General features: G+C 46.6%; 3 protein-coding genes across 8 annotated transcripts; all 3 read left to right on the top strand.

The window, feature by feature from the left end:
- The first annotated feature begins 132 nt into the window (after positions 1-132).
- Positions 133-13006, top strand: ankrd27 (ankyrin repeat domain 27 (VPS9 domain)). Of its 6 annotated transcripts, none has more exons than XM_011607109.2 (28): positions 133-441; positions 1592-1714; positions 2814-2924; positions 3102-3410; positions 3512-3571; positions 3891-3944; positions 4167-4232; positions 4413-4489; positions 4606-4727; positions 4936-5014; positions 5880-5973; positions 6048-6137; positions 6232-6353; positions 6492-6574; positions 6718-6833; positions 6912-7004; positions 7091-7288; positions 7576-7635; positions 7938-8033; positions 8158-8202; positions 8268-8378; positions 8842-9036; positions 9268-9387; positions 9805-9978; positions 10100-10193; positions 11282-11354; positions 11434-11491; positions 11654-13006. In XM_011607109.2, exons 2-28 carry the CDS (start codon positions 1613-1615, stop codon positions 12014-12016), a joined length of 3165 nt encoding a protein of 1054 aa, XP_011605411.1. In that variant the 5' UTR covers positions 133-441; positions 1592-1612; the 3' UTR covers positions 12017-13006. The 6 variants fall into 6 exon arrangements, with proteins under 6 accessions (XP_011605411.1, XP_011605410.1, XP_029697507.1 ...); XM_011607108.2 differs by having other exon boundaries at positions 5841-5973; XM_029841647.1 differs by lacking the exon at positions 11434-11491 and adding an exon at positions 11530-11567 and having other exon boundaries at positions 5841-5973; positions 11654-11822.
- A 71-nt stretch (positions 13007-13077) lies between these two features.
- tmed6 (transmembrane p24 trafficking protein 6) lies at positions 13078-15378 on the top strand. The gene is made up of 5 exons (XM_003967269.3): positions 13078-13227; positions 13346-13622; positions 13775-13901; positions 14157-14329; positions 14443-15378. Exons 2-5 carry the CDS (start codon positions 13410-13412, stop codon positions 14674-14676), a joined length of 747 nt encoding a protein of 248 aa, XP_003967318.2. The 5' UTR covers positions 13078-13227; positions 13346-13409; the 3' UTR covers positions 14677-15378.
- Positions 15379-15919: 541 nt separating this feature from the next.
- rfwd3 (ring finger and WD repeat domain 3) lies at positions 15920-24665 on the top strand. The gene is made up of 13 exons (XM_011607112.2): positions 15920-16143; positions 17405-17646; positions 17743-18011; positions 18082-18137; positions 18701-18898; positions 19040-19131; positions 19226-19340; positions 19480-19723; positions 20325-20475; positions 23321-23497; positions 23579-23793; positions 23871-24085; positions 24208-24665. Exons 2-13 carry the CDS (start codon positions 17405-17407, stop codon positions 24349-24351), a joined length of 2118 nt encoding a protein of 705 aa, XP_011605414.1. The 5' UTR covers positions 15920-16143; the 3' UTR covers positions 24352-24665.
- The last annotated feature ends 232 nt before the right edge of the window (positions 24666-24897 follow it).

Raw genomic sequence — 24897 nt, 5'->3', positions numbered from 1 at the left:
GTGTATGAAGTATTAAATATTCTGACTAGAATTCAAGTCCATCCTTATAGTGGACAGTCGCTTATAATGTTCGTGTAATACAGGGTGGTGCCGTAGGTGGCAGTATAGTGTGAGGTGGGCTTGTTATGGGAAAGAAGAAGTAATACGTGTGTTGTTCGATAGGGGGCCGCGTGAGGTAGCTGACGTTGTAGAGCAAATGTTCGACCTCTAGATAAAAATGCAGTTTGAAATCTGATTTTTTTTTTCTCCGTAAGGAATTGTCTGGAGATCCTTAGCAACAGAACAATACAGCAGTTGTTTTTTTTAAAATTCTGTTGTAGTTCTGTACCCGAGACGGGAAGCTAACCGCCAGTCAGCAGCCCCGGGCGGTAGCCGTCATCGATCTTAATGTCTATGGTAGCCGTAGCTGTTGGTCTTTGCCATGCCCGCCTCCAGTAACAGGTAAAACACATTATATAGCCGAGAAATCACGCTGGGATGTTGCTGAGGTAACGAGGGTTGTTGTGGGGCTGCTGGTACCGGTGCTAGTACATCTAGCAGTTGTGTATGTAGCTGGACCCAAATGTTCACGCTTCCGGTGTTCCTTTACTGCCGGAGCGATAAATAATATAGCTGTCATAATACCTAAATACCTTCAATTAGAAAATAACATTTTGATTCACCCGCACGTTGTTATAATCGTCGTTTGTGTAAAGTATCTGTTGATATTCAAGAGCTAATATACAACATCAAACCCGGTGCTAATGAACGGCACGTCACAAGTATAACAAGCCCATTTAACCACTCCGACCCAGTTCAACTAGTCTATTAGTCCTGTCTGTCCCAGTATGTCTGTAGTAGTCTCTAATTATCATCAGTATTTATGCTGGTCACTTAGCTGTTAATCATTGGGATGGTCTATCAACGTGCCAATAATCCGATTACTGATAACGTGAATGTGTCCCTCTGTCCCCCTGTTGTTGTGCTGGGGCTAACACATCAGATGAGACATGCTTTGATCTCATGGTTTGTCATATTGACATTCCTTGACACCACAAAGCGTTCCTACAGCTCTCTTCCTGTGAGGTCATGAGGATTGTGATGGTCATGTGACTCCCGGCTCAGAACGTGAAATGGTTCTAGCGTGGCCTGGATCAGAGAGGGTGAAGCTGATCTGATGAAGAGTTTTGGTTGTGCAGTGTTTCTTCATCAGACCCAGAAATGAATGGCAAGAGCAACTGTTGAATAAAGAAGGAACATTTCCATGGTTTGGAATGATTTATTTCTCCTGAGATCACAGCCGAGCTTTGTTTTTGTTAGTAGAGCACATCCAGCCCAGCACCACTCATCTTGGAATGGTTCTCCCTGTGTTCTTCCTGGGGTCACTCTGGCTTCTCTCTTGCTATGGGAATTGTCCCATATCTGCTCCTGCTTTATTTGGAATGTGTGGAAGGATGTCAGACTCTGGCAATCATGGTTGATGCTGATGTTCTTGCTTTGAGGCATCGCTGCAGTTTGTCTTACGGTTCTTCTATCATTTTCTCTTCGCAATAAACCTCAAATTGATTTCCCTGAAATGGGGTCACTGGGTTCTGTCTGTTGTCATGACCAGGATCCAGACTGCCTCCTCCATATGGCGGTGTATGATGAGAACATCCTGAAGAACCCTTTCTACCTGGCACTGGAGAAGCAGAGACCAGACTTGTGCAGCCGAGTGGCAGAATTCCACGGTGTGGTGAGTCTCTGAAGGCCTATTCATACCTCCCCACTTTAGCCCAGTTTAGCTGGTAGCCGACTGTTTGTTGCCTGTGTAGATTCTCAGTCATCCAGGTCATCGTTATCCAAGGTAGTTTTCTCTGTCAACTGGACTGTGTTTCTTCTCTGTGAAGACGTTTCGCCTTCTATCCAGAAGGCTTCTTCAGTTCTGAACTCGCTGGGGACCGAGCTTGAAAATATAGCCCCTGGGACCATTACTATGTTAATGATCTGAGTGGTCACCTGAGAGTCGTCGGCAGGGTTGTTGGTAGGGTCGTTGGTAGGGTCATTCACCTAGTTTCGGTTGAGGCGTCTCCCCTTTGTCTGCTGGCTCACATGGTGGTGAGTCACTGGGTCTCCTGGAATGGTGTGACTGTTTCTTGCTCTCCTCTGCCAGGTCAGGGTCAGACAGTCATACGCGCCGTGAGCCTGGGTCGGAAACCATGACCACCTCCGACTCAAGCTGATACTTCTCCCCCTTTTCCTCCTTCTCTTGCCAGCTGGCCACCAGCAGGAAGGTCCCCCTATATGAGCCTTCTCTAGCTCAAGGTTTCTTTCTGTTAAAGGGAAGTTTTTCCTGCCACTGGTGCTTGTTGAAGGTCAGGGCCTGGGATTCTATGATGCACCTGGAGACACTTTTGATTGTAGCAGATGCTGATAAATAAAAATGAATTGATTTGATCCAATTCTGCTCTTCAGCTCCTCCATGTTTTCAATGAAAACCATCAACCACTGCATTTCCCGGTGCAACTTCATTATACTAAACATTGTTGGTGACCAAGTAGAGTGGGAGGCCACTCCTGCTGATGGAGGTCTGCAATGTGAACGAGCAGTAACCTGCTGTTGACCCTTTTGAAGGATCACTTGTAATGTTTGAGTATGAGAGGAAGTGTTATCTAACAACTCATTTCACACATCAGTCAGTGATGCTGTGGTCCAGGATGGTCTGATCTCTTTCTGCCCTGACAGTATCTAATTTTACAGATACAGGTTAAAGTTGTCTCCTCATATCTCCTGAGAAATGTTGAAACATTTGTTACCATCAGTGAGTGTTGAACTGGGTTTGTGTCTTCCTGCAGGTTCTGGTTCCCTGTTGCAGCAGTTTGACGGTCAGCAGCTTCTCAGACACACAGTTTGACAGTTATGTTCTGCAGCCAGTAGAGGATGGATTCCAGACAGTTGACGGAAAGGTTTGTTCTGTCCGTCTGTGCAACCTCACCTGCTGCTCACCTGTGCAGAAACATACAGTTACATCACATGAATCAAATCCAGACCGGCATCAGAGTTGGACAGTGTTGGAGACCAGTCTGAAACGTTGGGTTTTTGATTGAAAACAAGGAAATAAAATGGTTTTCCTCCTGTTGCAGGAGGTCCGGATCCAAAACAAACAGATCCTACTGGGATCCGGTTTTCCTGCTCTGGCTTCGGTCCCCATCCTGTTTGATGAGACCTTCTACAATGACCAGGAGCAGAGCTACAACATTCTGTGCATCTCCAGGCCCATAGAGGTGGACCTGAGTCTTTGTGATCTCAGCCCACCGCACCCCTCCTACCTGAAGAATCTGGACGATGTCCGGGAGTTCTTGGGCCACCACACACAGAAGCTGGACAAACTGATCCAGAGCTTCTGTCAGGCCTTCAGACAGCAGGACAGGAAAGGTCTCCGACACCACATAGTGAGGCAAATTCTCTTCTTCTCTGCCCCTGGTACCACTTATTCTCCTTACAGCACAGATGCAGAAACCACGTGAAACTGTCCTGTTGTCTCTCCACTCAGGACTCGGTGAATGCTCTTTACACCAAGTGTCTTCAGTGTCTGCTGAGAGACTCTCGTCTGGTGAGTACAACATGGGAGAAGAAAGTTCCGCCCAGAAAGTCACGTCAAACTGGTCTTCAGACCATGAGCGTGAGCTTGAATGCATGGTGGTTAGATGATTGGATGTGTCGTGTCCATTGGATGGATGTGCAGAGGTCTGGTTATTACCAGCTTCTACAACAGATGGCCCACCACATGATCTTGGTGGGGTTTGTTTGAACAGATGGTGCTCAGGCATCATCAATATTTCCAGACTGTTTTCTGCTCAGCTTTTATCCAGCAGTGCCTCCTCTGCATCTTCTGTGCTGACTGGTACATTTGTCATTTTTTCTTTGTTCAGAAACTTTTGGCTAAAGAGGGGCTACAGATGAATCTTCTCAAACAGGCTGTCGAGGTAAAAGTATTCACCTCTGAAGAAACAGCTAATGGCTAGTGAGAACAGATGAGCCACTGTTGCTGTATTTGCTGTAACAGTGGGGCTTGAGAAACAGCAGGGGTTGCTGTAATCATCTCTGCTTACTCAGCTGTCAAGCTGAAATCAATACTAGCTTAAAGGTTTTTGAGCCCTTTTCCCTCAGCTGCTGTCCAAACAAAGTCTTGTGTTTTCCTTTTCCAGATGTATGTTCATCATGGAATCCATGACATCATTTTTAACTTTGTGGGGACTCTTGAAGCCAGTCAGGTAGGTGTGAACCCTTCTTTTTCCCACAGTCATGGAAGTAAACTGTTTTTGTCCAGAATAGTTCTCCTTTCATTTCTGCACCTTCACAAAGTTCCAGACAGATTATTCATGTCCAGTGAAGATGGCAGGTTTGCTGCTGAGTCATGTGATTCTATTTTATGTTCTGATGCTTTTCAACAGGATGCAGCCTTTAACAAAACCAGCAGGAGTCTGCAGGAGCTGCAGCAGAAAGATCTGGGAGTCAAACCCCAGTTCAGGTCTGCTCCGCAACACATCTTTTATCTGGGCCTCAGTTACCACGGAGCTCTTGCTGTAGTAACCGCTCCCTGCTCTAATAGCAGCTTCATCATTTTCACCTGTTGCTTTTTCGCAGCATCAACTTGTCTCGAGCAAAGAGAGAGCTGAGCCGGCTCAACCAGCAGACATCCCCCCTCCTCAAACTGCTCTGTCTGCGCCAAGTCGCCCTCACCGCCATCCAGACCCCCAAGCGCACAGGTTTGGACCAGCCGGCCAGTGTCATCATGTGGTTTTAAGCGAGGGGCTGTTGGTGTAACTCTGTGTGTGTGCGCGTGTGTGTGTGTGTGTGTGTGTGTGTGTGTGTGTGTGTGTGTGTGTGTGTGCCTGCGTGCGTGTGCCTGCGTGCGTGTGCCTGCGTGCGTGTGTGCCTGCGTGCGTGTGTGCCTGCGTGCGTGTGTGCGTGCAGTCAGTATTGAAGCCGTGTGTGCAGATGACCTGCTGTCAGTCGTCCTGTATCTGCTGGTGAAGACAGAAATCCCCAACTGGTGAGCAGATGAGCTCTGGTGAAGCACATCACCAACAAATTTCCTTGTCATCATGTCTGTGTTCAGTTGTTTCATCTCTGTGGTTTGATCTTTGTGACAGTATCAGGTGCAAGCTGTCGCAGAATTTAGCCGTTTTGAGAAGTAAACGATGAATCTAAGTTACTGCGCAGGAGATGGTTTATTCAGTCAGTCGGTCAGGATACATGCATGGAAGCATGCAGAGAGATCTCTGCCTATGCCTACACAGTTCTGATCTTATACAGCCGAAGGCCCGCCTCCAAGACACACAGGATGTCTGCACAGCATGTGTGCGCTGCATGCACAGCATGTGCTCAACACAGGACGTCTGCACAGCATGTGCGCGCTGCATGCATAGCATGTGCTCGGGGCCTGCACAGCATGTGTCCTGGCTGGCGCAAGAAGTAGAATGTCCCCCTCGTCAGTCGTTTGACGTAGGTCTCCATTGAGCCTCAGGGCGCCTTTGTTCCCTGTGAATGCATGAGGTGGCAAACAAGCTCATATGCTCACCCAGTCTTCACCCCACCCTTTCTAATTTCCATTTCTTTTCCTTTCTTTAGCACTCAATTTCCATTTCAGAATCAGAAGGCAGGTGTTTATGCCCCTTGTGGCTGGTTGCAGTATAGCTGTTAAACACATCCCCCTCTGTGGGACAGATATACAACTTGGCAGGAGTAAAGACACATTGATGCAGGGTGTTTAAACTGAAGGCAGTCAGCAGGGGGCAGACATGACGGCTGCCAGTCATAACCAAATCCATCAATGGATTGGAGCCTATGAAGCAAATCTAATGTTTTTGTTTTGTCAGGATGGCGAATCTGAGCTACATCAAAAATTTCTGCTTCAGCCACTCCAGCAAAGATGAGCTGAGCTACTGTCTGAGCACGTTTGAGGCTGCCGTCGAGTATATCAACCTGGGGAAGCTGCAGGATACACACACTGTGAGTGTCTCTCACACAGACACACACACACACATGGTGCCTCAGTAATGTTTAAACAGGTTGGGTCCCCTCAGCACTCGGGTTCCTTGAATGAAAAGGTGTATTTCAAAGCAAGGCTGAGTCTGCTGGATCAGAACGCCACACCCATCCACCATCTGTTCCAGGTGAGCTTACAGACAAAAGGCTTCTTCACATATTTTAGCACCAGAATGACCAATTTTTCATCCTGTGTGTGCATGTGTTGTGCCGGTTTTGAAGCACATAGCAAATGGGAACAAAGAGGTGGTGGAACATTTGCTGAATGAGGGTGAGAGAGAGGGGGAGGTCAGAATGTGTCATCCGCTCTGTTCCTGTACCCTCTGTGACCTCCAGCTGTCTGGGTAAATATCATCTCATCATGGACCCCCTGAGCCTTCGGCCAGATCATTTTGGTTTTTAAGTGCTTGTATCTGTTGCCGGAGGTTAGGACTCACTACATATAGAATGTTTAAACTGATGTGGTAGGGTTCCTTTTCTAGTCGCTTGAATGACCCTTCCATCGTCACGCCACGCTCCAGAGATGACCGAGGCTACACGCCACTACATGTTGCTGCTACCTGCGGTGAGCCCCAGTTATAACAGTACAGCTATAGCATGTTAGTACTGGGAGCTGTACTGGGAGCTTTAGTGTGTGTGTGTGTGTGTGTGTGTGTGTGTGTGTGTGTGTGCGTGTGTGTGTGTGTGTGCGCGCGTGCGTGCGTGTAGGTCAGTCTCAGCTGATTGACCTCTTGGTGTGTAAGGGTGCCTCAGTGAATGCCACAGATTACCATGGTCTCACACCACTGCACCTAGCCTGCCAGCATGGATACCAGGGAGTCACGGTGAATAGATACACACATACACACACAGGTAGATACAGACACACAGATAAATACACTAAAAATGTGTACTGCTTGCAGCTGCTGCTGCTGCACCACAAGGCCAACACGGACGCTCAGGATAACAGTGGCAACAGTCCGCTGATCCTCGCCTGCATGTACGGCCACGAGGATGTGAGTAGCAGGAACACCAAGCAGCGTCGTCATGCAGAGCACCTGTCACTCATTGGAACAGTAACTAGAATCCGTGTGTGTGTCAGTGTGTGAAGGCGCTGGTGTACTACGACATCCAAACATGTCACCTGGACCTGCAGAATGATAAAGGTGACACAGCGCTGCACACCGCAGCTCGCTGGGGCTACGAGGGCATCATCCAGGTGCTGCTGGAGAACAGAGCAAACATCCACATTGTCAACAAGAACAAAGACTCCCCGCTGCAGTGTGCCCTCAACTCCAAGGTAAGTTTAAGGTCAGGGTGTAGAGCCCTTTGCTCCATCATCCTCTTTGACCATCAGATGGTTGATATATCTACTTAACTGTGTTCATGTCCTGGGCTGATCAAATACTTCGGTACAAACTTCTTCTTGATGAGCATCTAAACCACACACACACACACACACACACACAGAGTCTTCAGCAGCTGTTCCGTCCTGATGTTCCTACATGTAGATGAATGTTGGATGTTCTGTGTTCTGCCTGGACCTGATCACTGAGGTGATCCAGTTCTCGTTCTGTTCTCTTGTAGATCCTCATGCTGTTAGAGTTGAGCCAGAATGGTAGTCAGCGCAGCAACACTAGATTTACTGTGAGTACACAAACACACAGGCTGGTCCAGAAATCTCTGCACAGATGTTTTAAACTTCTGACATTCTAGAAGTTAATAACATAATTTATCACGGCAGCCATTGACTTGGTTTTCATCTACCAGGGTTCCTGCAACTTGTTTGTGTGTGAGTGTGTGTGTGTGTGTGTGTGCGTGTGTGTGTGTGTGTGTGTTTGTGTGCGTGATCCAAGAGGAAAGTTGGCTTTGGTTTTTTGATGGTACTTATGCTCCTGCTGCCTATTTCTTTTAACTGCCCCCCCCAATCACCATGTTGCTCCCCTCAGGTCTCAGATGACAGCAGTCTCTGCTCCTCCATCTCCAGCACCTCCTCCCTGGGCTCAGAGTTCAAACCGGAGGGTGAACGAGTCCGACACAGAGAGGTAAAACACCTAGGGAACCTGTCAGGAAAAGAGTAGAGCATGTGTTTTCACTGTGCTGATGAAGGGACAGACCTGGCACTGGCTGTTTCCATGACAACTAGTAATGAGCCTGTATGATTGACAGGTGGAGAAGCTGCTGCGAGCTGTAGCTGATGCTGATGTGGAGATGGTGAGAAGAAATGGGAAGTAGTCACATCTTCTGAGCTGATCTTCTCTAAAGCTGTGTGTGTGTAGGTGCGTTTCCTGCTCGAATGGACAGATGAGAAAGAGGAGAATGAAGAGGAGGTTCAGGCTCTGCTGTGTCACCCTCTCTGCCAGTGTCCCAGCTGTTCTCCGACACATAAGGTGTGAGAGGAAAGTGAGGGATTGTTAGGTTCAAACTGTTCATATAACAATGCTGTAACTACTTATTATCACTCCTGACCAGAACCCTGACCTACTTTAGCTGATGTTCTATCACCTCGGGATAGCAGGGGACAACCTGAACATCCTGTGACACTCCATCCCCCATTTTCTTATATGTTCCTTTTGTATATATCATGCTTTGTTTTATCATGTGAAGCTTACACGCTTATTGTAATCTTACATGTTCGTGTGCTAGTGTAAGAATAAACTTCACCAGGGCCCACACTTGTAGCTCACACTGCAGATGTGTGGTTGCCCTTGCAGCAAGTAAACTGAAGCTTCCGTCTCATTCCTCTGATGGCAACAGCACGGGAAGAAAACTGATCACTTTCTCCCCAACAGGGATGAGAAGGTGAAGCAGAGGGTTGGTCCTGACTCTGTATGTGTGTCTGTGTCTGTGTAGATGTGTGTCCTGCAGACCGGAGCTCTGGCTGTAAACAGCTGTAACTTTGACGGCTTCACGCCGCTGCACGTGGCTGCCTTGCATGGTCACTCGGTGCTTGCCAGCCTGCTGATCCGCCACGGTGCAAACATCAATGCTCGCACCAGCCAGAGTGCCACGCCGCTCCACCTGGCCAGCCAGAACAGTCACATACAGGTACGTCAGCCAGGAGACCTCCTTTCAGTCCTTCATGTACTTTTAAAACTCATCAGTTCAACTTTTTAGTCAAACAAAAGTTTGTCCCAGCTTTACTTTTATTAAAACTCAATAAGTGCTTAAAAACCACTGCACACCACTGTATTCGTTTGTTTCTACAGTTGTGTGTGTGTGTGTGTGCGTGTGTGTGTGTGTGTGTGTGTGCGTGTGTGTGTGTGTGTGTGAGTGTAGGTTGTGAGACTCCTGCTTGAGTGTAATGCCAAATTAAATAAGAAGGATAATTTTGGAAACACACCTCTCATACATGCCTGTTTGTGTGGAAATCTGGAGACGGTCACAAGACTGTTGGAGGTACGCACATGCACATGCACATACACACACTTACTTTGGTGTGTACTTGTTACGTCTAACCTCTTACTTTAATCTTAACCCAAACTCAATTCTAACCAAGGCTGAACCCTCAAACAGCCCTCTGAAGTTTTGAGGACCAGACCAAATGTCCTCACTTCAGTGGTTAAATGTGTATTTGGTCCTCATTTCATGTGTTTGTGTGTCTGTTCTTGTTCATGCTGCCTAATAATTATGACAATACACCTAAAAAAGTGAGGACATTGTTTCTGGTCTTCATTCCTCAGACGTGGTTTTAAGTTTAAGGTTAGAATTGAGTTTAGGTCAGGGTTAGGGGCGAGGGTTAAGGGCTGGGGAAAGTGATGTGTCAATGAAAGTCCTCACAAAGATAGACATACAAGGATGTGTGTATGTGTGCAGAGTAATGCATTGGTGAATGTAGCTAACCTCCAGGGAAACACGGCTCTTCATGAGGCGGCGCGTCGTGGACATCAGGTACTGGTGGAGCTGCTGCTGAGGGGCGGAGCATCTCCCAGTCTCAGCAACAAGAGCCAAAAGACGCCATTGGACTGTGCTTATGAGATGGGTGGGAAGGTATGTGCTTCAGACTAGTTTCTGATCAGAGCGGAAGGCCAGTGTGGGTTTGATGTTCTGACTCTGGGTCTCTGTTCCTCTGCTCTCTGTTCTGAATGACTGTAAATGGTGTTTTCTGCAGAACACAGAGATCCTGAGAGCTCTGCAGAAAGCATCTGGGCTGTCTCCTGATGAGGAACCAATCAAGCTGCTGTCGGTGCCCAAAGGAGCTCTGGGTAACGTCTGAATCCTCACTGGTTCCTGTTCAGTCAGGGTTCAACATGTAGTTGTTGTCATCATCATCGTCATCATCAGAACTAAAACCCAAAACAAGGGAATGATAATGTACAAACTAATGACAAACTGGCACATTAGCACGAACCCTTTAGCGTGTAGGTTGCCGTGAACAACAGTTAAGTGTGTTGTATTGAAAAGTTTGCCATGTTGTTAACTTGAACAGTCCAGCGTGTTGTCATGAGCACTTTAGCATGTAGGTTAGCTTGATTAGATTAGCATATTGTTAGCATGAGCAGCATGTTGGGAACACCTTAATGTGTAGGTTAGCATGAACAGCTCAGCGTGGTGTTGGTGTGAGCAGTCCAGAATGTTGTTGTGAACAGTTTGCTTGCTCTTCTTTTTTGTCTCTGAAAATCTAAAAAACACTTCTAAGAGGGAAAAAATGCCTTTAAATCCTGGAATGATCAGAAAGGGGATACAGTGATCCCTCGCTATATCGCGTTTCATCTTTCACGGCTTCGCTGCTTCACGGATTTTTTTTGCGAGTCGTTCATTGCAGTTCTCAAATATAATCGAAGGTGGCATATCCGTTTATAAAAATCTTCTTGCTCAGAAAAAGAAAGAGCGCCAACAATTACCCATAACAATGTTCTTCTCTCGGAGAAAGACTCCTTCAGTAGAAACAGACGCTACAGCGGAGCGGAGTCAGGACGAAGAGGCACAGCTGGGACTGTGAAATACGCGAGTGACAATGTTTCCAACCTTGTATTACTATATTAAAATTATTGTTTTAAACAAATTTTGGGCTTTAAAACAGGTTTTGATTTTTGGTTTCATTCTATAGTTCAGTATTGCATTGTAAAATAATAAAAAAAAATAAAGCTGACTACTTCACGGATTTCACTTTTTGCGTGTTATTTTTGGAACGCAACTCCCGCGATAAACGAGGGATCACTGTAGTCAGATTAAACGTTGTTTAAGTCTTCTTCACCATTACTGTATTGTGATCACAATACAGTAATGTGATCTCAGTGGACAGAGTTCCACATTTTCATGTGAAGGTATTTGGTTTTTCTTATGGTTGCAGCTCATTCCCTCATCCAGCGACTGCAGGATCATGCCAGCAGCAGAAGACAGAAGCTGGTACCTCCCACCAACAGGTACCTGCCATTCACACACTGCAAATTCAGACTGGCAGCACCAAACTCGGCATGAACTTTCTTTGCTGTCCTGATTCAGAATTCTACAAACAAAGAAAGATTATAGTTCTTCCTCCAGGTCTTCAAAACTAAACCAGGTATTTACTTTTCCATTACGGTAATCAATGGTCACCAGTCCCATCTCATTACCAAACTCCACCCCTGCAATCAGAGGTAGCAGTTCTTTCTAAAAGTTTTCTGTGTCCATATGATCACGCTTGTTCTCTGCTGATACATGTATCACTCATTTCACTCTGCAGGGGAATCCAGCCCATAAGAGGTTGGCATGGGGGGAAACGTTGGAGACGGCCGTGGACTTTGGCATCAGAGAACGGCCACTGGCTCGCTGTCACACACTGGACCCAGCAGAGGGACCCACAGACCCAACTGGACAGGCTCCACCAGGTGATCCTCTTCCAACCACAGATGCCACGCCCACTCTCCCCTCTCAGACACTGTTACACACTTGTCTCCTCTCAGCTGATCAGTCACATGAACCCAGTAAGAACTGTCTCCGCCCCCTTGGTGGCCAGGAGTCACATTTGAAAATCAACGGAGACTCAGAGCCCCGCCTCCCCGCAGCTCAGATCCATGGAGGCCAAAGGCCAGGATGCTACAGCTGAAGTCACATGTAGGAAGAACTAGTGACTTTGGATGAGTTGCTGTATGGAACAGTTTTGGGTCTAAATTACTGTGATGGCTGATCCAGTGAATCTGCGCCGTCTCTTCTTCACTTGGCTGGGTGACGTGAAAACAGGAAACCAGCCATCATTTATCAGCACTGATGATGTCATCCTCTGCTCCGCCTCAACTACACTCACACAGGTTCATGTAGAGCTCAGGTGATGTCCTCAGAGGCTTTTGCTGAGAGGAGTTACCTGACTGAAGCTCAGCTCTTGATCTGATTTTATTTTGAAATACTGTTCACTTCCTGTGAGTGCAGGCCATATTTGGTCATAAGAGTGATCGTCATGGTGCGGAGGAAAAGACCAGTGAGAAGACAAGAAAATCTTAATTTCCTCCATCTGCGGGAGTCTTCATATCCTCTTCCTCCACTGTCCTTAAAAGGAAGAAGGAAACATTTGATATTTAAACCTTTTAAACTGATATTATGCCTGATTATTTTATTGCAGCCGCTCATTTGATTTTAAGAACGCTGTCAAAAGACAGATTTGGATTCGGCAGGTCGGGTGGCGCCGCTTCCATCCCAGTCTGTCTTGACATTCAGATAATTGCATCAGCAAAGTCATTGGTGAAATCATTATTTCATCTAATTTGTTTATTTTAAGAAGGTGCAAACATTTGTCATGGCAGCAGTTGTAAAATTATAAACCTGATCCTAATCAGAAGTCTCTCCTCCATTATTTACCGGGTTATTTTACATTCATTAAATGCACTGGCGTTAAGTTCCAAAACTTCTGTCATCAAAAATCAGCTGAGTTTCTGAATATTAACAGGTAAATATTGGTAAGTGATGATGCTTCAGAATGTTATTTATATTTTTACTGGACTTTTAAACCCTTTCATTGTTCTGTTGTCAGATTTTGATCATCTTTTATGAATGTGGATAATTTTAGCTAGTTTCATTCACCAATAAACCTGTTTTCCTCCTGGACAGTATTCTGATTACACTTCTGTGGGTAATGAATCTATTTTGATCCCATATTCCAGGTTTTCTGCTAAAATAAAGGTTGAAAAAGGTCAAATCAGATTCTGATTGAACCATGCAGTGAAGAACAGTCACTTTCACTACACTCGTTACAGGTAAAAGCTGTAGTTGTTCCCTTGCAGGTGACTCCGACCACATCTTGTTCTGAAGCTTCTTCCGGATCAGGTTGGTTTACTTTGGTTTTGAGTCAGACTGAATTCTTGTATAAATAAGTTTATTAGAATGTGTTAAAGTCATTTGAAAGTCTGTTTTTCTCACCTGTGTCGACTCCCACCAACATCAGTTAATCATTCATCACTGCACTCCACCGAACGCCACTTGCCACCAACGGCTCGGCTTCTGCAGACATGTGCTCCTGGACGTCCTGCTACTTCCATGTTCTTACATTCTGGGGTGTGGTTCACGCGGGGCCCCTGACGGACCCTCACCCCAAAGTTTCTGACCAGCAGCTGTTCTGGGGCGCCGACCAGTACGACTTCTCCGTGGTGTTCCAGGCTGAGGTGCTAGAGTGCTTCTGGCACTTCGCTCACCATGGAGAGAAATTCTACCTGAACTTCATGGTGAGAAGAACCTCAGACACCTCTCAGTTCACCTTTACTCTGATTTCAAACTTCATTTAACAAATGTATCTTTGAGATATAAACTTCAAATAACATCAATTATTAAAGGTGTCCAAATTACTATTACTGTTTGTGTTCCCGGTTGATTATAGGTCCAGTGGGTGACTGGTGTTGGCCATGACAGGCACCTGTCTGTCACCGTCAATGCTCCCAGTGGTCTCTTACTGTCCACCGTTGATGATTCACGAGGCCAAATCAGCTTTGAGGCTGAAGAAACGGGTACGATACACCAGTGTCAAAGTGTGACGTTAAATAAATTCAGACTGACTGCGACCCTAACCCAGCCTTGCTAATGACCCCAAACCTTAACCTTAACCCAACCATGACCCTGACCTCACCCCGGCCAGGACCATACCCTTGCCCCCAACTGTCACCCCGACCAGACCCGATCATGACCCCGACCCAGCCACAGTTGCTCCGCCTACCCTGACCTCTCAATATCTTCCATTTGACTGACTCTTCTGCTGTTTGCAGGTTTCTACCAGATGTGTTTCAGCAACTTCCACAACCGCTTTGGCAACATGCAGGTGTTCCTTAGCTTTGGCGTTTACTACAACGGCATCCAAGACCCTGCCCAGCAGAAAGAGGACGATAAGAAAAAAGAGGAAATGAGCAACGACCCCAATAACACCCTGAGCATTATCGAGGTACATGTTCACTATTTGGTACTTTATACTGGGCACACTTTACTGGTGTAGTAAAGTACCACAGTTTTCCCAGCTGTGATGATGAGGATGATGATTGTCCACTTGTCTTGCAGAGCGCCAGTCACAGAGTGGACGTTTACGTCTTCCACATGTTCCGTTACTACAGCTTTGGCCGCATGAGGAGGAGTGCCGACTACTTCCTGCTGGTGTCCAACTCTCAGTACGTCAGCTGGTGGTCGATGGCCCTCAGCCTCCTCATTGTCACTTCAGGCTACCTGCAGCTCCTCTTCCTCAAACGACTCTTCATCACAAAGCCGAGTGGTGAGGAGGAGAGGCTCCGCTGCTGATGCGTTCATGCCTTCATGATCATTTAAAATAATTTTTACAATATTTCGAAGAATTTGTTAAGAAACTGGAGCAATAATTCTAACAGACCAGTGCAGGAGTCATGTGACAGGGTTGATTCTGATTGGTTCACCTGCAGCAGATCAGGTGCACGCTACTGCCCCTTGTTGTCAACCTCTGGCAGAGGCTTCTATTTTTCGCCTCCGCCTGGAGAAATCTTGACTTTTATTCATGAATAATTCCTCACTGATGATTTTAGGCTGCTGTCATGGCAACTAAGAGTCTGACTGAAGCGGCAGAATATGGATAACTGTGGATCAGAACTGCGTTCAGCAGATTTTCTCAAATAAAAATTAACTTTCTGTTGGGATCAATGTTTTTAGCTGATTTAAAAAAAACTGGTGGGAGGAGCTGATTCCCGACCCCAGACCTCTGCTCAGGTTCTGATTCTCCAGAACTTCATCCTGTACGACTTCCTGACGGGGGTGCTACTGACCAACTAGACCAGGGGTCGGCAACCCGCGGCTCTGGAGCCGCATGCGGCTCTTTGGCGCCGCCCTATTGGCTCCCTGGAGCTTTTTCAAAAATATGAAAATGGAAATTGTTTTACTATAATTTCTGTAGAAGTAAAAATGTGACAAACATTCTTAAAGTTTTCCAATGCTGTATAAATTGTATAATAAATATTGAATTTCAACATCTCATTATAATGGAAGCACCATCTTACAGCAGAGTGGCCACGTGGTGTGTCATTCTCTCCAGGATGTGCTGCAGGGAAAATAAACATTTCATCACGAATGCTCATTATGTATTTGTAGCCTACTTATCATTTGGAAAGTAGACTAATACAGCTAATATAGACACTTACAGCATGTGTTGCCTTTATTATAAGCCATATATAAGGCTTTTAATTTTTTGCGGCTCCAGACAGATTTGTTTCTTGTTTTTTTTGGTCCAATATGGCTCTTCCAACATTTTGGGTTGCCGACCCCTAACTCAAGCAGGCACGTCAAACCCAGTCCTCGAGGGCTATAATCCAGCCGGGTTTTATATCTCACTGAATGCATTTTCAGCCTGGTAGGACAGAAAACCCGGTTGGTTTGTGGCCCTCGAGGACCGTCGCTATGTCCGAAACCACCCCCTATAGTACCCTAATAGTGCACTCAATAGTGTGGAGGCCATTTTGAAATAGTGTCCGAATTCTTAATTCGACAACGTTGTTGAGCAGCGTGTAGCCAGTTTACGATCTTTGCGGTGACGTAAGTGCAGGATGGGGCGGGCAGAGAGAAGTGGCGCCGGGAGATTCGATCCTTGACTTCCGTCCTGGCGGATCCAACATAAGAACGTTCCCGAAAGAAGCACAAAGCCCATCGGATCTGGTCCACTTTGCTCGGCAAGTTCCGAGTCATGTTGCATCGCAGCGTGGTTCTGCGGAGCCGTCTTAGCGGCTGTTATTAAGTCTTCACCGGGTATGTATTTCATGGCTGTTGCTACCTGGGCCGAACCGAATCAGATCTGTTAACTTTTCAAAGTAGCCAGATTAAAGGGGACAGTGGGCTGGTCCTCTTGATCAGCCTCCCCGCCTCAGAGGAGTCTGGCTGGCAGCGGAAGCTCAACATGCTAACCCAATTTAGCTGCAGCATTTTATGGTTGGCAGAACACCAAAAAAGTCTTTAAATCATAGAACTTTCTAAAGCTGCATCCTGAAATAATGACTCGATCAAAGCTGGATTCTGACAACAGAACCCGTGGTACCAGTTTTTTTCCTGGAGGACCGCTGACGCCGCGGTTTCGAGTTTAACATGTAGCCGAAGAGCGCTCCACCCTCACCGGGGCCGGAAGAAGCACCGCAAGGCGTCCCCTTTTAGATTTAAGGACTGGATCAAACAAAAAAAATGGTTGTTGGGCTGGTGGCATTCGGAGACTTATTGTGATGTCTTTGCCTGTGTGCTAGCCAAGTAGCACATGTGAGGTTGGCGAATAAAAACAACAGGCTGTGATGGAACCACTTTAAATATGCCCTTATTCTATCTGGCGCTTCATTATATCTTCTTTGCTTAGGTTTCCCTGTCTGCTTTAGTTTTTGCGTCGTGGATGTTGCATATCAACATGATGCATGTCTTGTCGTGAACAGGATACTGCTGAAAATGCATTACGGTTAATTCAAAATCATTCGGTGTTGCACAGAACTGGGGGTCTGGGCCTCTCAAGGCACTTTCCCCGTGGGATTAATAACGGGAGCTTCTAACAAGAGAACATTCTTACTTATAATAATATGAAATCCATGCGTTGGTCAGTTTGCATGTAAATATTACCAGATTCTTGACCAACATTGATTCATATACAGTATAAGCATGTTGTGCTCTGGTTCTTAGGGTACTCCAAAATAGTAAGACTACCAAAAAATTTTCAAGAAAAATAAGCAAAACAAAGACATCAGGGGTATCTGCCTGTGCAGGCTGATGGGTGCGTGTGGTGTTTTTTCATGAGAGCTTCAGTGCCTCCCCACTGAGGAATCTGCAGCTTATGGTGATACTAAGCCATGAATTTAGATATGACATTAAACTCTAGGCAGGAACGTTCAATTACTTTTTTGAATACTAAGTTCTTCCACCATGTGTGAAATGTGTAAAACTGGCATTTCCTGGGTTTTCATTAAAATCAGAGGTAGTGTCAGAACACTGTTTTAAAAAGGGTAATTAAAAAACAGTGAAAATCTGCATTAACCAGATGGAAGCCATGGAGGTGGACTCTCCCTCTGATGTGCAGGCGGCAACTGGAGACGAGTTGTACATCATCTTGGACTCTGGCAGCAACACAGAAGTGGAAGAAGATGACAATGATGAAGGCCAGATGTTGGCTCGAGTGCCTCCCAGACTTCCCAGCACCTGGGCGTTCAGTCAACGGGCCACCAGCAGCCCCATTGCTACAAATTCATCCACTCAGAGGGCTCCGATAAGGAGAAGACTGAGGTAGCTGGAAGCAAAATTGGAGCTGGTTATGAGGTGTAATTGACCTTTTGTCCAGAGCAGGAAGGGTACCTTGTGATGTCATACATGTTGTCCCAGACAGGGCCTCAGGGTTCACTACCACAGCCAGACTGCAGCGCCCTCTAGAGACTTCTCAGACTTCCTGCTCCGTGCTCCAGCTGCTGGTGCGGGTCAGCCTGAGTCAGGGAGCACCACGGAGGTCAGTGAGTCAGAAGAGGATGAATATGCTGCTGCTGAAGGCCCACCACACAGAGCACTAGAAGAGCCAGGAAACCCTGGGTCACCAGCCAGTGTGCACCTCGGCACCGGTGTCCAGCACTCGCTTTTGCAGGAAGCTGCTCCTAGCAGTGAGTGTGTACAGCACTGTGAGCCAGAGTCACTCCCGAAGGTTGTATGGTGACAGTTGTGTGTTTTCAGACTCCAGATCAGCTGCAGACCCTGATGGACTGCAAGCTCAAAATCGGGTCGCTCAGGTAACTTTTCCATGTCAGATCATTTAGGTAATTAACACGATAAATGCTGGGATCTACATTTCATTTGTCCATTGGTGGAAGACGTGGTCATGGCTTTAAAATTTCTGAGGTCCTTTATCGATTCAAGCATTGCAATAACCTGCAACTCAAATCCATTTCTAGACCTTCACAAAGGTAAGTCAGGTGGCCGAGATGGTTGACATTAACCTGAACCCTGTGACAGGTCAAAGGTCAATTCAGATAAACTGTTATTTCTGAACAATGTCAGGGAGAACAATTAGCATAGTCGTGAGTACTGCTCTAAAGTAGCATTTCCTGACGCGTGAAGAACATGTGTGCATATCTGTCTTGTTCTGGGTTAGATCCTGTGAGTGTGTAAGCCCCTCTTTGCCCAGACTAGCGGGAAAACCCCAAATCATTTTTAGACAATTGATGAGATGAATCCATTCATTTTTCCACAAATCACCAGAATGATCAGGGTCAGACTGACTACTGTACCTTGACTCATCAGTCTGGTGTGCCGGTCTCCTTCACCATTCATTCTTTGTCACGTTGAACTGCAGCCTTCCCCCACGGCCTACGCTCTGACTCCGCCCCCACGCTGTGAGGAAGGTGATGGTGACTCCTGTAGCATTTGCTTTGAAGCCTGGACAACGGCAGGCGAGCACAGACTGTCTGCTCTCCGCTGTGGACACATCTTCGGCTTCACATGCATCCAGCGCTGGCTGAAGACTCAGGGCTCAGCGGCCAAGTGCCCACAGGTCAGCAGGTCACCCGGCTTCACACTGGGACCTGAGTCCTCCCCCATGATGAAACTTCTGAATCTGTCTCTGACTCTGTTTTTGTATCTCTGTCTCTGATTCTGACTCTGTCTGTCTCTGACTGTGTCTCGGTCTGTGCAGTGTAACAAGAAAGCCAGACGTTCAGACATTGTCCTTCTGTATGCACCCAAGCTGAAGGCCCTGGACAACACTGAGCAGGAGAGCCTGAAGAAGTGAGTGAACATCTACAGCTGAGTGATCACAGAGTTACTGTTGGATCAGCTCGTTCCTGTTTGAAGTGATGCAGCTCTGTGGTCACTCACACAGGTCTCTGGAGCAGGAACAGTCCCTGAGGAGGAAAGCTGAGCTGGAGACAGCCCAGTGCAGACTAAAGCTGCAGGTCATCACCAACAAATATGGACAAGCTCAGCAGGAGTTGCAGGTGAGGTGTGGGGGCATCTGGACATATATGCTTCTTATTTTAAAGTTTACGTTCAAAAGCTGTATTTAGTCTTGTTCAATACTTACACAACCTGTGTTTGTGTGTGTGTGTGTGTGCGTGCGTGCGTGCGTGTATGTAGGAGCTGAAGGCTCTGATAGCAGATAAAGGCTCTGTTCCGTCTTCTTCTCCAACTTCCTCCTCTTCGTCGCCATCATCACTTCTCGGTGTGTCTCAGAGGCTGGATGGCTCCAGGACAGCCCAGTACAGTTTCTCCAAGGCAGTGTTGGTGTCTCAGGGCGGAGGATGTCGGGTTTTATCATACTGCGAACCACTGAGCTGCCTACTGGCCTCGCAGCCTTCGCCACACAGCACTCTGGTGCCTGGTCAGCCCCCACTTTTCTATTACGGCCTCAGTGACATTACAGCCTGTAGGTGGCAGCACTGTGCCATCATTCACCTTTTAGCTCATCTGTGCTTAGAGCGTTAGCACATATGACTGTTAGCAAGATGCTAACTGTATAAGAACAAAATGAATATAAATTAACCATGATAAAATTAGATGAAGTATATAAGAGATGGGATTTTGAAGATGGGATGGGATGCTGAAGCTCTACCGCTGGGAGTGCGCATTTGCATCTGGGAAAGCAGAAGAAAAACAAGAATCAAATTCAAATGCTGCTGAACTTTTAGTCTACAGGGTTTTTGGAGAGAATTTTGGAGAGTTTGTTTAACAAGAAACAAATTTTTGTGTCGAATCATATTGAACAGAAATGATCAAATAGTTGGAAACATGTCCTGTGTCAGATTTTAAAGATGTCAGCATACCCTCAGGTGTCTGTAGATGTTCTGCTGTCAGGATGTCTGGAATTTTCTCCTGCAATCTGGTTTAGAGCTGTTAATCCTCACATTGTCACCATCTGGAGATGCTTTTTATTGGTTCCACTCTGTCACTGTCCTGTTCTGATAGTCTGTTTCCTAATTCAGGATTTGGCATAAAGAAGGTGAGCGTTGTCAACATGAAGGCCAGTCAGTATGTCCCCATCCACAGCAAACAGATCCGAGGATTGTCCTTCAACAGGCAGAATGACAGCCTGCTGCTCTCCGCTGCCCTGGATAACACCGTCAAACTGACCAGGTACACAAGCGCGGATGTGTGTGCACATGCACATGTATGTGAGAGCAGATGTGTGTTCTTGTACTTGTGGCATATTGAGTACCGGTACCAAAATACTCATTCTACTAGCAAAGTACGGACCTTTGGGGAAGTGAGGACACTTTAGCTGGTTCTCATACGTTCAAGGGACTGTTTGAGGATTAAAACCTGTTTTGTTTGTTTCTTTTTTTTCCCCCTTGTCCTGTCCAGCAGTGGGGCAGCAGAACTGGCATCTGAACGCCTCTTTGTACCAGACAGGTTTTTTTTTTAACCAGGATGGGCCTGACGAACCCGCCCTCAATAATGATGAATATTCAGAATTTATTTTATAAATGAATGTTGAGCCTGACTGCTGGAAAACCTTCAAACCAATTAAGTTACAGCAAGGCAGGCAAATAACTACCAGACAGGCCTGAAAAGGATAATGAAAAGGAAAAAGATAACCCCAAAAACAACAATACAAACAAGAACTGACTTTGAAACAGATCAAAACCAAACTTTCCACACATACTGTACGTCTGCCCCTATGGACCCACACACATGTGTATTCATATCTTGTACACTGATACTTGTGAACATTGTTCAACAGTACATTATGGTGACGATAAACTTATTCAGACCACAGCAACGCTGAAAATAAGCAGCCAAGATTTGTCTCTACGATGGCTTATGTCTGATGCAGACCTGTAGCTATAGAAAGGGTGTGTATGTCTGTGTAATGTGTGTATGTTTAAGTCTGGCACTTGGTCTACTGATTAGTAAGCCGGGGACACCATTGCCCTACCATGCTGAACCAGGTACGATAGGATAAGATAAAAACTTTATTGATCCCACATCTGGGAAATTCACATGTTACAGTAGTAGCCAGTGGTATACAACACTAAAAGAAAAACTATTATGTTATGTACATTATATACAGATAGAAATTATATACAGAAAGGAATATTAAAACTAATGAAGAAAAATGAAAGTGCAAATAAGAGATTCCAGAGGTAGTATGATTAAGTAGTTCAGAAAAATATGCCAACCATGGGTTATTGGTGCTACATTAAGATTGTTGTGCAATCTGACAGCAGTTGGGATGAATGACCTGCGGTATCGTTTTTTTTTTTTTTTACACCGTGGGTGTAACAGTCTGCTGCTGAAGGAGCTGCCTAAGGCCCCCACAGTCTCATGTAAACATAATAATTGATGTCAGCTTGGCTAACATCCTCCTCTCACCCACCTCCTCAATGGAGTCCAGAGAGCAGTCAGGAGTGAGCCAGCCCTTCTGACCAGTTTGTTGAGTCTCTTCCTGTCCCTCTCTGAGCTTCCACAGCTCCAGCAGACCACAGCGTAAAACATCACTGATGCCACCACAGAGTCATTAAAAAGTCCTAAGCAGTGTCCTGCACACTCCAAAGGACCTCAGTCTCCTCAGCAGATGGAGACGGCTTTGGCCCTTCTTGTACAGGACGTTTGTGTTGTGATTCCAGTTTATTGTTGAGGTGAACACCCAGGTATTTGTACTCCTCCATGATCTCATGTCCAAACCCTGGATGTTCACGGGTGCAATGTGAGGAGCCTTCCTACTGAAGTCGATCACCACCTCCCTTGTCTTGCTGGCGTTGATGCGCAGATGGTTCAGTTCACCCCAGGTGACAAAGTTGGTGATGACCTTCCTACTCCAGTTCATTCCCCTCAGACACACGTCCAACGATGGCTGTATCATTGGAGAACTTCTAGAGGTGGCAGCTGTCTGAGTTGTAGCTGAAGTCATATGTGTAGAGAGTGAAGAGGAAGGGAGAGAGAACTGTACCCTGCGGTGCCCCCGTGCTGCAGACTACCACATCGGACTCACAGTCACGGAGCCTCACGTACTGTGGTCTGTTGGTGAGGTAGTCGGTTTTCCAGGCAGCTAGGTGACAGTCGACTCCGACTCCCTCCAGCTTCCCCCTCAGCAATGATGGCTGGATTGTGTTGAAGGCACTGGAGAAGTCAAAGAACATGACTCTCACAGTGCTCCTGGTGCCCTCTAGGTGTGAAAGTGACCGGTGCAGCAGGTAGATGACAGCGTCATTCACACCAATGCCCGGTCGATATTCAAACTGTAGAGTCCATCTTACCGTCCACCAGCTGTTGGAGGTGGGTGAGAACGATCCTCTCCATGGTCTTCATCAGGTGAGAGGTTAAAGCCACTGGCCTGAAGTGGTTGGGCTCCCTGGCGTGCGCAGTCTTAGGAACCGGAACCACACATGATGTTTTCCACAGGAGTGGAACTCTCTCCAGACTGAGGTTTAGGTTAAAGATGTGCAGGAGTACTCCACAGAGCTGATCTGCACAGTCCTTAAGTAGTCTGGAGCTGATGCCATCAGGGCCAGTAGCTTTCCTCGTCTTGGTCCTCCTCAGCTCCTTCCTCACCCGATCAGCTGTTATGAAGAGGCGAGGTGTGACTCCTGGTGAGTGAGGACGGGGGTTGGAGTGTGAGGGTCGATCCGGCAGGGGGTGGAGGGAGGTGGTGTGAGAAGAGAGCTGCTGGTGTCGGAGGTGTTACGGGGGGAGAGGGGGAAGGTGATGTGACAACACAGTCAGGTCTGGGCTTTGGTGAGTGGGAGAGGGAGGGGCGGCACAGTCAAATCGGTTGAAGAAGAAATTCAACTTTGCCCAGTCCTGGCCCCCAGATTCAGGGCCCCTCCCACTGTCCTTTGTGTGGCCTGCCACAAGCAGTAAAACCTGGTTTTAGGTTAGAGGTTGGAGGTAAGTTGTGGTATTGAGGGTTAGGAGCTGGGAATGTCTTCCATCTATGAAAGTCTTCATAAAGATACAAGGATGTTTGTGTGTGTTGCAGTCTGCTGACCAACACAGTGGTTCAGACGTATAATGCAGGTAAACCAGTGTGGAGCTGCTGCTGGTGTTTGGACAACAGCACCTACGTATATGCAGGTCTGAGCAATGGCTCTGTGCTCGTCTACGACACCAGAGACACGAGCACACATGTGCAGGAGCTGCAGCCGCTGCGCTCCAGGTACACACACAGACACACAGACCTTCACACAAACAAGCACTCACATAGGCACATCTTATGTTGAGCTCTCACTGGTTTCAGGTGTCCGGTAGCTTCCCTGTGTTATGTACCACATGCAGCATCTAGTACATTCCCTTGTGGCGGGCTGATCGCTGGCTCCCTGGAGGGGGGTTGTTTCTGGGAGCAGACGAATGAGACCACGTACAGACCACACGTCCTCCCGCTGGAGAACACTGGCTGCATTGACATCCAGGTAGAGGTGGACAGCCGACACTGTCTGGTCACCTACAGGCCAGGTAAGCTCCTAAATAAGTCATTGTAAAGGGGTTTTGAAGTCTGTATATATGTGTGTATGTATGTATGGATGTTACAGGGCGCTCAAACCCGTCACTACGCTGCGTCCTGATGGCCCTGACCCGAACACCTCTGCAGGACTCCACTCAGCCGCCCAGCTGCTCCTGTTCAACAGTACAGACATTTAGTGCCGGCTCATCCTGCAAGTTGCTCACCAAGAATGCAGTTTTCAGGAATCCAGATGGGACAGGAACGCTGGTGTGTGCTGGTGATGAGGCCTCCAGCTCCACCATGGTCAGTCCCGATGTGCACGTCAACACAGATGTTGTGTAGATCTTTAATGCTGGTTTCAGCCTAATAAAGTTTGTCTGGTCCCAGTGCAGCCTAAATGCCTCCCTCTTTCCACCTCTTCTCAGGTGTGGGATGCAGGCAGCGGCTCTCTGCTCCAGAAGCTTCCAGCTGACCTTCCTGTTTTGGACATCAGTCCTTTTACAGTAAACGGCAAGCACTTCCTGGCCTCACTTACTGAGAAGATGCTGAAGCTCTACCGCTGGGAGTGAGCAATTGCATTTGGGAATGCAGAAGAAAAACAAGAAACAAATTAAAATGCTGCTGAACTTTATGCCTACAGGGCTTTTGGAGAAACAACACTTTGAAAATTTCAAATAATTTGTTATCGGAGGTCACATCAGGTGTGTCACACCTGCATGTTTACATTCATTCATTCCGTTCACAATTCATGTCCTCAGTCCTTTTGTCTCTTGGAGACACACACAAAGTGCCCAAAGTATCTGTTCTTCATATAGAAAATTTTACATATGTTTATTTGTTAGTTTGTGTACCAGGTGACAGTTAATAAAGATTATGAATAATTTTCAAATGATCTGAGTGAACTTTTTCCCATAGTTTGAGTCTCAACAGAGCTCAGTGCCAAAAATAGGAGTTCAAAAATCATACATGGTCTTAAAATAATTAGGACCACTTATTTGTAACTTTATTTTCATCAATCTTAGAAAAATGTGATTATGAAACATAAACTTGAAGAGTTTTCAGACGTGGCGGCTGGTGGCGGTGTTACCAAAAAACATGGTTCACTATTGTTGGCG

This window comes from Takifugu rubripes, chromosome 9 (assembly GCF_901000725.2).
Source record: "Takifugu rubripes chromosome 9, fTakRub1.2, whole genome shotgun sequence".
NCBI classification, from domain to species: domain Eukaryota; kingdom Metazoa; phylum Chordata; class Actinopteri; order Tetraodontiformes; family Tetraodontidae; genus Takifugu; species Takifugu rubripes.
Note: the sequence above shows the minus strand (reverse complement) of the source record. Positions and strands in the feature narration are given on the sequence as shown.

Excerpts from the sequence above, each read along its gene's own strand:
- ankrd27 (XM_011607108.2), top strand. The coding sequence starts at position 1,613 with ATGGCGGTGTATGATGAGAACATCCTGAAGAACCCTTTCTACCTGGCA. Across the intron at positions 4,728-4,935 it reads CCAGACCCCCAAGCGCACAG|TCAGTATTGAAGCCGTGTGT; the intron begins GTTTGGACCAGC and ends GTGTGCGTGCAG. Across the intron at positions 9,388-9,804 it reads CGGTCACAAGACTGTTGGAG|AGTAATGCATTGGTGAATGT; the intron begins GTACGCACATGC and ends GTATGTGTGCAG.
- tmed6 (XM_003967269.3), top strand. The coding sequence starts at position 13,410 with ATGTGCTCCTGGACGTCCTGCTACTTCCATGTTCTTACATTCTGGGGT. Across the intron at positions 13,902-14,156 it reads CTTTGAGGCTGAAGAAACGG|GTTTCTACCAGATGTGTTTC; the intron begins GTACGATACACC and ends TGCTGTTTGCAG. Across the intron at positions 14,330-14,442 it reads ACACCCTGAGCATTATCGAG|AGCGCCAGTCACAGAGTGGA; the intron begins GTACATGTTCAC and ends CTTGTCTTGCAG.
- rfwd3 (XM_011607112.2), top strand. The coding sequence starts at position 17,405 with ATGGAAGCCATGGAGGTGGACTCTCCCTCTGATGTGCAGGCGGCAACT. Across the intron at positions 18,899-19,039 it reads CAGCGGCCAAGTGCCCACAG|TGTAACAAGAAAGCCAGACG; the intron begins GTCAGCAGGTCA and ends CGGTCTGTGCAG. Across the intron at positions 23,794-23,870 it reads TCTGGTCACCTACAGGCCAG|GGCGCTCAAACCCGTCACTA; the intron begins GTAAGCTCCTAA and ends TGGATGTTACAG.